General features: G+C 47.6%; 1 protein-coding gene across 1 annotated transcript; it reads right to left on the bottom strand.

The window, feature by feature from the left end:
* Nucleotides 1-1,968: 1,968 nt before the first annotated feature.
* On the bottom strand, nt 1,969-12,821 carry LOC146178402 (uncharacterized). Its single transcript, XM_084579749.1, has 3 exons — nt 12,398-12,821; nt 2,897-3,071; nt 1,969-2,584 (listed from the first exon to the last, which is right to left on the bottom strand). Exons 1-3 carry the CDS (start codon nt 12,527-12,529, stop codon nt 2,475-2,477), a joined length of 417 nt encoding a protein of 138 aa, XP_084435875.1. The 5' UTR covers nt 12,530-12,821; the 3' UTR covers nt 1,969-2,474.
* Nucleotides 12,822-13,031: the final 210 nt, after the last annotated feature.

Raw genomic sequence — 13,031 nt, 5'->3', positions numbered from 1 at the left:
CCAAGGAATGGCTACGCGTACTCACAAGAAGCAGACACACGCATGTGGTGTGATGAACGTTGGGTGTGATGCATTCTGATTATATACTTCAATCATGGCCATGTACATTTCGATCGCCGGCTGCCGCAAAAAGTTATATGCATTTGCACAACACGTACTTAATGCCATGTGATATTTAAAAATCTTCATGTTTAAAGTTATTGGCACCGTTGATTTTAGTGGCATTTATACGCAGGCGATCGGATTCATTCATTCATTCATTCATTCATTCATTCATTCATTCATTCATTCATTCATTCATTCATTCATTCATTCATTCATTCACGAATATGGGCGATGCATACGTGTACAAAAGCCGACCGCATTCATGTGGTCGGCTAGCTTTGAATTATATTGCCACTCACATCAACCGGCGCCAACGTGCCGAATAAGATCAATTTTCAGATAGCACATCGCATTGAAGCGTTACACGAACCAGCCTCGACGTATGTGCACCATATGCAGCAGCTGGCACGAAGCGCAAGCAATTCGATCACGATATTAACATGAACCATAACGCATGCACGTGCTTATACTTGTTACGCATGGTTTGAAGTACGCGTCGTCGTTTCTTTGGCGAACACAGGCACCGTTCTCGTTGACGAGTGGAATAACTAGGGTCGCTTTACTGTTTATCACAACACGCAGGCCGTCGTCGCGCAAGCTGTCGTCTGCTTTCGTGCGGCGACTGCAGCTGCACCATTTCGGCACTGACCGCTGAGTAGGTGCGCAGTTTTGCGGAACTTTTCGTGAACTCGACCTGCACGACGTCTGCACTTTTTGAAACCGTGGTGCAGAGGGCGCCATGTTGCATCGCTGAAACGAATGGCTAAGTGCAGCACCACGTTAACCAGTTCACGTAGTGCAGGTGAAACGAGTGTCTCCGGGGCGCACGATTTGGGAAAGAAGCATTCTAAACCAAAGTCAAACGTTTTGACTTTTGACGTAAGCGCCACGATACACATGACACTGAAAGAACAAGTCATCAAGTAGAACATCAATAAAAATAAACTTACAAAGGAAAAGAGGTTCAACTTAAATTTAAATTTTTTTCGACAGGAAATTGCACTGAATTTGTTTTTTTTCTGCATAACTTAGGGTGCCTAGTATAAAGAGGCACTGCGTAAAATGCTTTAGTGATGGAATCAGTTGAGCCTTCAGACAATGTCTTAAGACACAGAGAGAAAGAGAAAATGAGATACGGGAAGATGTGTGTGATAAAATCTTTTCGGCCACACAGGGAACGGAGAGATGTTAAATATTTTTCCGTCCATGAAATACATTACAGGAGCCACAAATAAGGATGCAAGCCAGAAAACAGGTGCAGATGCTTGAGCACAGGTGTCGGCGTTCTTTATTATTTACGCGACATTCTAGAATCGGCTCATTGTGCCCTAATAAATCTCAAAAACGTTTGCCGAAACTATTGCAGCACACAATGACAACTTGCTTGTAGCTCGGAACAAAATTAGAAGAAACTACACGTTGAAGAAGATGCCTTATTGTGAACACTGTTCAAAACTGTCGACACATCAGCAATCATTGCTCAGAACGCCGATATAGAAAGACTTCTGTCTCCGTGGTCCAGGCTTTTACGCCCAATACATCTCTCGCACAACTCCTAGCAGATGCAGGCACGTTAGTGCGTATTAATTAAAGCGGTGGTTTATATATTTATCGGGTGATCTCACACAATCCAGCAGTGTATGATAGTACGCCAGTGAGTGGGGGCTCAAATTAAGGACTTGAAATATATGCGAGTAACAAACTGCATCCACTAGAATAGAAGAGACCTTCAAGGAGAGCCGCAAGCGAAATCTGATAACGCTGCAGAGTCCTACCCTTGGAGGAAGAGCTTAACTGCCCCCCCCCCCCTTTTTTTTTTTTCCATATCTTATTACCATTTCCAGCCAACCTCAGCATCGAATCCCTTCCGTTGTACATGTTGCGCTTAAGCTGTGCTTTGTTGGACAATATGTCACCACATCCTTTGCGTTGTTTTTTCTTCCTTTCTTGCGAATTCAATGATTCACACCAGTGCTTTCACACCAACAGCAGCTACAGAGTTGATAGTCCCTTCTTCCTTTTTCCTGCGCGAAAGCGCTTAACTCGTGGAACCTGTTGAAAAATAATTTATTTTACAAAAAAACAGGTGAACGATCGGTTTTAAAGTCAACCTTTTGTTCTCAGTTTTCGCATGTGCGCTTGATTTAGACATTAGCTTCATTAGTGTGTTACAAAATACATTTGCGTAGAATTGCCAAGTCCCATTTGTGTCCAGCTAGCTTTGCGAGGTTAACGTTATCAAAGGAGATGAGACTCGGTGCGCACGGTGGGTGCTGGGCAGAGGAACGTAATGCCGCATAATGACAGCTGCTATCGCGTAGTATATTTTCTCGACAGACGGAGAGCAACTCCATTTTCCGCCTAAAAAACTAGCGCCGCTGTCGCTGCCTTTGTTGTTCCAGGTGCTGTTGCTGGGACGCCACGCACGTTCCGTTTCCGCCTCTTCTGTGGCGTCGATCTAAGGTCAGCGAGCAGATGCCTGCGAGAAACAATTCATGTGAGGGATAAATTACTGCAAACTTTATCAGGCCTTTAGAGAAGATTGATTGCCACTGTCAGAGTTCAAAACTTTCTCTGTTGCATTAGTGGGCAAGGAAGGGTCAAGGCGGTCGAATGCATGGCATTGTGATTGTCTTGTGGCAGCTTATCTAAGGCATATGCATTGGCTAATGCGTCTAGTACCATGTAAAACAATCTGCAGCACACAACTCGGCTATAGTGATTGAAATTGTATGAAAGCGCGTGAAAACTATTCCCGCGGACGCTTGGAGTCCGTCGCGACTGCGCATACCTTGGAGGCAAGGGCAGTGGTCGGGATAGGCTCCACCCTTGATCTGGAATTCGGTGCAGTGCTCGCCGATCCTGGCCAGCGGCTGGCAGGACTGGCTGTGGTTCCGGTTTGCCAGGCAGCACAGCTCGTGCCGGCAGTGGTTGCTGTTCCGGCACGGGCCACCGATATCGTTTCTCTGGATGAAATAGAGAGTATGATGCTATTTCCTGCTCTAGGTTTCGCTTATAGTGACATGTTTCTGCTATTCCACTTTCAGAGTGCAGTGGACAGCTCCGGAGAAGAGGGATGAGAAGCAGCCAAGTTCCTTAACCCGACAATAAGCCATAGGATATGAGCAGCACTTACAAATGCGGCAGTTTCTTAGTTGCACTAGTCAGTGATGCATTCTGTGTCCCGTTCAGCCTTCAAAATCCCCCCGCTGTTTGTTTTACCGCGTAATAATGAACTGCGAAAGAGAGGATGAGGCCTCCGAGAACAATGCTTTCATAAGCCCTTGGGTCTTAACACCTTGTATATTATGTATTTACCTATCTGTCTATTTGATCGTTTTTCGTCGGAGATTTTATCATGTTTCATTTTCTTTAAATCTAGCTTATTTCCTGTTTAACAATATTGACATGGTGCGTCCCCTTCCGTGAAAGAAAAGCAATGCACCAGCTAGCCCAGCAATTAGTTTTACTTGACCCCTTCCCTGAGGTGCGACAAATATTCTTGTCTGGCTTTGACAGGCTTGCATCAAACTTTATATAATAATAATCATGTTAGATATTGCTAATTAACTTAACTTTTTGATTATTAATTTGCTCTCGTATCCCTGCAGATGTTGCGAACTAGGCGAGATCTCGCGGAACATATGGCACGGCGCAATAACGAAAGAAGCTGCGCAAGCTACATCCACAATTAACTCCCAAGCAAGAGCCGGAGAAGAAAGAACGCCAAGAACCTCCCGCACACGAGACCTCCGCGTCTACCGACTTTGAAGAATTTTCAAGGTGGATCTGCAATCATCCACGGTGGATCTGCAATCTGTAGCTTCACGCTCCTACGACCTCGAATTGGGGATAAAAGCGGCCCTCAACACCCCTCTGCAAGAACAGCCAACGCTGCTCGTTGTTAGCCAGCAGAACATTATAACGGTGTGTACACACTCTGAAGAGTGCGCTTTCCGTCTCGCCAAGCTTGATTGTCTGCACCTCGACAGCAAGAATTCTAACGCTCACAGCCTACTTTGCCTTGCCTAAGGTTGTTTGCAGGGGTGTAATACATAATATTAAGCCTGAAGTAAGTGATCATTCTATCTTCAAAAACGTCTCTTCACTCACCCTGCCATACAATCCTGGGAGCGCGTCGGCAGGGCAAGACTACGTAGGCAGTCATCGTCTTCGCCGGTAAACTACGGGTGGTCAGAGCGCCGCTGCTACATCTACCGGAAAACGAGGGTGGCTTGCATCGACAGTGGAATGCCATCTTGAACTACCAACTCGCCCAGCAGGAAGTTTTAATGATGTGGAATGCCAGCTCACCGAGCAGACGTCTGACTGAAACCCAAGGGGGTTGTTTGCCATAACTGTGGAACGCCGAGCGAGTGCGCTCCCGTTTTCGTGATGTGCAAGGGCCCGCACAAGACCTATGCAAGGGACTGCAAGGAGGAATTCCGCAGACGGCTGAACAATAACGCTAGCGACACGTAATCAAACGCGGCTGCAACAATGAAACGCGAAGACGATGAAGGCAGGGGCAGGTTGAGAAGGATGCTGCAGCCTGCACAGCGACTGCGAGCAGCGTCTTTATCAATGTCCCACTCTGGTTCCGTCTCTCGCGTGTCCGTTCGAGCTCGACACACCGGGCAACCGGATCCAACCAGAATGCCAGTCACGTGGAGGCGGGTAAAACACAAGAGAAGGATAACCTCGTCATGGCCACCAGGGCGGGTCAGCTTTCAGATTCGAAGGTGAGCTTTGCAGAGTGGCCTCTCCTCTCCTGTCCTCGTCCTCCCCTCAGAATAACACGTAGTTGGCTGCTGTCAAAAAAAAAAAAAGGAAGTTTAAAAAACAGGTCAGCGCATTAACAATCGAAAACCAAGAGCTTAAGCGAGCCACTACTAATATACAATAACACCGATAACTCTTCAGATTCCCCAAAACCAAACGCAGCATGTAGTACCTCTTCCGCCTGCCTTAGACGAGGTCTACCAACAACTTATCTTAAAATCAGATCCTTCAAGGAGGAGTTTCGTGCCTTTCCAATTTACGTAAACGCCCCATTCCAAAAAATTAGAGAGGAGGTTGCTAACAAGAGACAACACACAGAGACAGCAATTTCTGCACTTTGGGAGGAACATGTGGACAAAAGATGGAAGTCCAAATTCGCTCGTAGAATGCCAGTGGTAGAGCCCTCCGATACGGGTAATATATGCCAGTGAAACCTTGAGTAAATTTGGAAGTGGAACTGCCGGGGATACAAGAGAAAGCAGCGACTCCTAATCTCCTCCTATCTCATGAATTTGACCCACCGGCAGCTATCCTGATTCAAGAGCCCCACCTAAGGCCTAATAAACTCCAAGGTAGCTTATCTGCACGACCAGTTACCTGCTATGTTAGAGAACAAATTATACACTGCCATGCTACACGGCCCTTTCGAGCCGTATATTGCGCGCTGCTATATCACTCCCTCTCCAAAGAGGAGCGACAAGCACGCACGTATTGAATGTCTACAGCCCTCTTAAAGACAGGTACGGGAGATTAGGTTCCCTCATAAAAACATTTCTTAGCTTAGTGGGTCAAAACCCCTGCGTGATTGAGGGTGACTTCAACGCACCGCACCCTTCGTGGGGTTCACTGGAAGCGACACCAAAAGGCAGAAAACTGCAAGAAGTGACGCAAGAAGGCTTATAGATCCTCACCGATCTTAGTTACCCCACCAGGCTGGAAAACAGTGTCAGTAGAAATATGTGTCCGGACCTGACGGTCCACATGAACATAAGCAGTGCAATTTGGAAGAATACCGAACAGCACCTGGAAAGAGATCGCTTCATCCTCTCTCTCGAGATAAAGACAAACGCGTACACGCGAAAAATAGGTATCGCAAGAATAACGAACTGGGACAGGTAGAGGAAGGCCAATGCATCTACTGCAAACCCTATTCCAGACCTAAGGAATGAATTAAGGGTGAATTGCAAACTTTGAAAGCATTTACCGAAGAGGTCCGCACGACAGAAGATTGCCTAGCAGTCGATCCGTACCTTCTGCATTTATGGGGAGCAAGACACTCATTGACGAAAAGGTGGAAAAAACAATGGCTTAATCGCAAACTCAAGAAAAATAGAGATAAACAAAAAGACAGAAGCCTACGTCATGTCGTCGGCCAGACAGAACTAGAATTCTCTTTTCGATTGTATTTAAGGAAGCTAAATGCATCAAAGAATTGTAAGCTCCCTGCGTGTCCTAATTAACCCCGCCAGCAACAAGTCGGCTACTAAAGGCAAGTTCACGAAGATCGTACACACCGCATCGGGTGCGAACACAGCTGATGGGAAAATAAGGAACAGGTACCTTACCTGTACACGGACCAAGTCGTGGAGCAGCCGGATATTGTGGGCTTCCGAATCCTAAGCTGGACATCCCACTTACGAAAAATGAAATCAAAGCAGAGATCGCGGCCATGAATAAGAACGCAGCCCCAGGCTGAGATCGAATAGCAGCGAAGCTCTTATTTAACCCCAGCTTTGACACCATCACCTTGTTGGTGGAATGCTTCAACGAGAAGCATAGGGCTACAGGAGCGTTACCAATAACCTGGAAAACGGCCGTGGTTCAGTTCATTCCGAAGCCGAACGAACCTCTTAAACCGGATAATCTAAGACCGATATCGCGCACCTCGTGTTTGGGGACGCTCATAGAGAGGGTAATCAAAACAAGACTGAGCAGGCACTTAAAAGACAGCTATATCCCTCCTACCTATAACACTCAATTCAGCTTCCGCTCCCACCTGTCGACGTAGGACGTCCTCTTATGCCTGTACAAAGACCAACTTGTGACACCTTCCAAGTCACAGACAATTAAGGGCTATCCTGGCTCTTGTTTTGAATGGAGCATTCGATAGCGTTCTGTATAAAAATATCCTGCAAAGTCTGGCCGATACAACACACCGACGTCCGGCGTTACAGCTTGCGACGACAAAGAATACAGGCCGGGAAACCAAGTGTGGTTTGGGCGCCGGTACGCCGCCGTGGACTGAGTGAAAAGCTCCTGCGGCGGTACTTCGGCCCATACAAAATCCTTCGGCGCATCGGACAGCTTAATTATGAAGTCGTCTCCGACGGCACGTACGACCACATCCCAGCGCCTAGGGCGCGCCCAGAAATCGTCATGTTATGCGCCTAAAGCATTGCGCTCGCTAAATGCCCTAGTTATTTTAATTTCTCGTAGTTTGTTTACATTTATGTGTTTATTTTGTAAACATCGAGCTTTAAAGGAAGGAGTAATGCCGCGATCTATTCAAATCTTCATTTGTTCTTTTTTCGACAGCTGCCATCATGCGGCCTTATCACTCCGATTCTGGTACGCGGATCAATTCTCTAGTCTTGGTTTGTTTATGCTCGTTGTCGCGAGGCGCAGTTTTATCAGTTTCTCTGTCGCGCAAGATGCGCCGAGATATGGATCTTGAATATTCCTACCACTCGTGTATGCTTCTGCAATGTTCTAAGTTGCTCTGGTCACCGTTTGCGGCTTTATCTAGATGTTTCCTCGCCACCTTTAAATTGAGCGTTTGTCGGCGTGACCGCATTCTCATTTCGATGACCGGAGACCACGTTTTTTACTATCGCCGCCGCCGAGTTGTTTAGTACTTTTGCTGGTGCAAGTCAGCCCAGTAAAGAGTTGATTTCAGTGCGACTACGCCTATCTTCTCTTTTGCGTTCTCGCCACCACGCGGCAGTATTAATTAGTGAATTCGCTGATAGCCTGAGCTGCTTTCGTGTGGTAAACCACATAAATCAACCAACTAATTAGCTAGGCGGAGACGTAATATAAGCCCTGGTTAATATGTATATGCTGTAGCTGCAATGCATGCCTTCCGGTCTGCCTCGCACTGCTTTGCGTACTCAGGATGCTTAGGCTAAGTATTGCTGGGATTTAAAAATCTGAGTGACACTTAAGCGCCGCCTTTAAAAGTTATGACCTGACAGCATTAATGTATCCTGTGTATGCCGATTCCCCTCGCTGATCCTGGCGCATGTCCATTCACTTTGCCACTCGCTAAATCGGTACTCTTATATATGTGACTAGATTATCCCACACATAATAATCAGCATATACAGTCGGGATATCGCCAACCCGACAGAGGCATAGACTCCGCTTGATTCAAGCCGTAGTAGCGTATCTGCGTAGCACTTGGACAGTGTGTTAAGATCGAGATCCGAGAGTCCTGGAATGCTGATATCTTATCCGCCCATTACATATATGCGGATCCCGACCTGCGAGAGCGTGCGTGATGTGGCTGTGACGTCTGGTAGTCAGTACACGGCCATTTCGCCTGCCAGAGCTATGCCGGCGATGCTTTGCTCACAACGACAATGTTGACGTCGGATTTTTCTAGAGAACGAGACCTTGACGCGATTGCTTTAAAATCCGATATGGCGCTATACGAAAATTCGACTATCGCAACGGTGAAAACAGAGGTCTGTTTTTTTATCGTACCACTGCCGCTCCAAACGCCACTCAGTGCATTCTGTGTGTTCCGAGCATCGTATTTCTCTCGACACTTCATTGCGGCTATCTCGACTGTTCCGGCCCCTCTGGCCGTCTCCCTTTCAGCGTAGAGGGCACTGAACTCACTCGCTTTCCTACGCTTGTGTCACTTCACTGCCTCTGTCCTCCCGTTTGCCTTTGCGTCCTTGAAAAGGGCGGCATGATCAGAACAATGCCCTATAGAATACACCAACTTCTTCACCAGCCCAGCATCTCTTAGTGCCTAGCACTAGGGCTACCACTCCGCCTAAAAGCCGTTGTCTGTCTGCGTGTCTGTGCGGTCCTCCTCACGAGCATACCCTTGGCAGGCGTCAGATGATATATTCGAGCGCTGATTGGTAGGCGGGTAGTGTGAGATCAGAATACACATGTATGGCCAAAATAGCTGAACTTGCTGACTTGCGCAGCCCTTTTGAGATCGGGATCAAATCCACCGACACCCTTGGAAGACCGAGTAAGGCATGCTACTTCTAGGCCATGTAACAACGCTTGTAATCCTTGAAACATGCGTGCATACACGGCATACTGTACCAACCAAGTTAAACCACTTTAAATAAAACAAGTGCGTAGAAAATCAAGAAAACTATGCAAATCTAGTACTGACCTTGCTAACGTATGATCATTCGTGATTAACTTCAAGCTAAACGGCCAGGTCACTTTTTTAACTTGACGTACAAAACAAAAATCAATTATCTAAATTTATGTCGTTACTTCAACGTTGGCTAGTGGACTGCAGCTCCCGCTCAACCTTGTTCGGATTAATTTGACTTTGTCCACCAGTCATCTACACCTTGTCTACTCTTTCTCTTCAAAATTGTAGTAAAGATTGAGGAGCTGAAACAACGACGAAGTCTATCGCCAGGTGGGCGACAGAGTCTGCACGCCTTTGGGCACTCAGGAGGTTAGTTACACGAGGTTACTATCAAACTCCCAGTGAGGAGCATGAACCCTGAGCATTCGCGTTGCGCGTGGAAGGCTAACCTTAACCATGATCAAAGCGCTGCTGTTCCTTTTCATCTAGTGTTGTTTATCTGGACATTCTCTTTAAGTTTTGCGATCTGGTTAATGAAGGGAAGGCAAGTATTGGCCTCAATCCCTCCGGGGTGGCGCAGTGGTTAGGGCGCTCGACTACTGTGTCCTCGGATGTGGGGTCGAATCCCGACCGCGGCGGCCGCCTTTCGATCCGTGTAATGTGCGATGTCAGTGCACGTTAGAGCACCCCAGGTGGCCGAAATTTCTGGAACCCTCCACTACGCCGTCTTCGTAGCCTGAGTTTGTTGGGACGTTAAACCCCACAAACCAAACCCTACAGCATCTCGATTCACTGTTTCCAGGCCATGCCAATGTATTCTTGTCAAGTGCTGGAACTGGGCTTAAAACGCGAGGTGTGGTCGCAGGTCGTTCAACCGCACTCAACAATTGTGAAACAAGAGAGCGCTTGAAAAGTCTCATTCTCCAGAACACTTTGCATCGGCGTTGTAAGTGAAAAATCGCGGACATGGCTACATATGTCAGGTGAGAGGGGGCATGGATGCAGTGGCAGATTGCCTGTAGTTGTGTGACATAGATTGAATGACATGGTCGGATTGGCAGGCGCTGCCAATTCAGGTTCTGCCTTTCAGATTATGGGGGTTCATTCTCGGAATATTTCGGCAAAGAGGGCTAGACGCTTCAGTCGCCTTCTAGCCCCGTCGTGCCAGCCCTAACAGACAGAGATGTGGCTCCCAAACCGCGGTGCGAGAAGTTTCCAGAGCGGCGGGTTCACGCCAGAGGGGACAAACACGAGTTGTGCACTCGAACAAGCTTTAATATTCCCGAGTAATTATACAGGGCAGATCAACAGTACTCAAATACAACCGCCGTAACGAGCGAAAGTCCCGTCCCGCTCGTGTACGGGAGTGAAATAAAAACCACCGAACGGCGAAGCACACGCAAGGAGGTGAGAGGAGTGTTCTGCTCACCTGGCGTGGCTTCGCGTTCACGGCCCGCAGCGTTCAGTGCGTACGATGACCGAGCAATATGTGTACCAGCTGATGAATTCCAACTGGATCGCAAGGTGCGATAGAGACGCGGGACAGATGAGCTCCAGGAGCACCTCACAGCTCTTCCTCACGCTTGTCGACCCTGCCAGCACACGCGGTGAAACACAACGAAATCTAAAACGCGTTCTACACACATACCCGGGCACTACCGCTCAGCTTGCTGACGACTTGTGCTCCCGCTACCTCTGTCGCATGGAGAATCCAAGGGGGTCTGAGTTCCAGTATGCTGGGTAACCAAACGCACAGCTGGATGCCCCTTTCACGCTTCCCGACCTTAAGTCAGCTCTCGCTAAGATGAGGCGCGGTACGGCTTCCGGCAGAGACCGCATAACAGTCACGCAGTTGGCGAATCTGCCGGATCAGCAGTACGCCCGACTCCTCGAATATACGTCCATCATGTTTGGGATGAGGGCCCCTGCCAGAGGAATGGAGGACTTCCCTCGTGACTTTCATCTCCAAGCTCCGCAAGGCGATACACTGTGATAATCTCCGCCCAGTATGCCTCACTTCATGTGTCGGAAAGCTTATGGAGGCGATGGTACGCGACCGTCTCCACGAATTAAAGCTAGCAGGAAAAATGTCGAACGCGTGCCCCAGAGAAAACATTCCATTCACACTGCGGTGAAGCCTGTCCCCGTTCGTAAGAATAACTCTCAAAAGCTCGCAAAAAATTCTGTGACATGAGTGGCTTTGACTTGATTGAATAGAAGCAGCTTGGGTAAAAAAGGCGAGCTCTTTCAGTGCAGCACCAGAAACTTGTAGAGCACATTTTTATATAAAAAGATCCCTTTTTGGAGCTTTGTGAGTCAGAACTAGATTTTAGTAACAACTTCCAATAGTTATTGCTAGATAAATTAAAAAAAAAAAAACGAAACTAGAAACTGAAAGCGACGGCCATTGGCGGCAAGACACAAAGGGTTCATAAAATGATAGTCGTGCCAAAGCAAGACGGGGCACTAAACGCTCGGCAAGTAACAGAGGTAAATAAGGATGTCTCGTGCGCAAACAGAAAATGGAGCACGCAACGCATCCTCTTGTGTGGACCGGGTTCACGATGTGTTACTTCTGGGTACACAAAGCGTGCATAAGGGGACCCATGGACTTCCCCTAATATTAGCTTTTTTACGATTGATGAATATTCATGCTTATAAAGATTCGAAACGTATCACTTTTTGTGAGAGCCTAATCGAGATGCCAAGAAAAGGCTTTTGTAAAATTTGTTCTGAATTTTTTATAACAAATAGAAATAGTATCAGTTTTCAAGCGCTTGTAATATTTTGTCCCTTCTACACTAAAAATTTGGGAGGAACGTATAATGTAGTGTCGTTGTAGAAGAACAAGAGGAAATGTCTGGCAAGTGACAGACTGATTATGAGGCAGCGCAAAAGGAAACACATGGGCAGGAAGAGGGACAAGCGCTTGTCCCTCTTCCTGTCCATGTGTTTCCTGTTGCGCTGCCTCATAATCAATGGCACACCAACTAGCCCAATTATCTGCTTTACTGAAGTGACAGATGCAGTTACAAAAGCAGCATCGAGGTCAAAAAGCTCCTTTTTCAGCTCCAAGCAGCGGGGAGCGTATTGTCTAGCTATGTGTGCATAAGCAACTGCTTTGTCTAGAGGTAAATGATAAGGAATTTGAGTCTCAATGTCATATCAGTTTTGCCGACCTCGAAGCCTCAAATATTCGCCAAGAATAGAACAATTACCCACCTGTTTTGGGTCCTGTGAGAACAGCATGTCGCGTTGCACAATATGCTGGTCGGCAAGCGGCTCAATCTGATGACCCTCGCCGAACATCGCGCAGATAGCCAACAGAGTGAGAACATGTCGGAGGTTCGCCATCGCCGAAGCTGTGCTGCTCTTGTCGCGAAGAAGATCTGTTTCTCGTCCGGCGTCTAGCGCAGCGCTCCTTCCACAGCTGGTCCCTGACTACAACCGGCGACGTTCACACTGGCCGGAAAGCCAGCTACTACGTATACTAGCACGACGCTTCTTCTCTCCAGTTTGTATAGGGAACAAAAACAAACAACAAACTCGAAGGAGATCAAGTGGAGCGGCAGCTTTCCTCCGTTTGGCCCAGCATCAGGCTCCACAAAAGAACCTAAACCTTTACCCGCCTCTCCAACGTCTTTGAAGCTAGCGACACGGAGAAGGAACGAGTTTAGATATAAGGCGACTTCCGGAGCAGCCTTATCGAAACTTGTTGTTGGGCAAGTTGCTTCACAGTTGCACGTCGGAGTGAAGGGGCAGACGGGCACGGATGGATCGAAGCAGAGGAGTAGCCTTGCGACGTTTTTCACCGCTGTCTTTCGACGCTGCTTTCAAGATGGGGATACCGGAGTCG

This window comes from Amblyomma maculatum, chromosome 9, assembly GCF_055883805.1.
Source record: "Amblyomma maculatum isolate TAMU_Amacu chromosome 9, ASM5588380v1, whole genome shotgun sequence".
Lineage (NCBI taxonomy): Eukaryota > Metazoa > Arthropoda > Arachnida > Ixodida > Ixodidae > Amblyomma > Amblyomma maculatum.
Note: the sequence above shows the minus strand (reverse complement) of the source record. Positions and strands in the feature narration are given on the sequence as shown.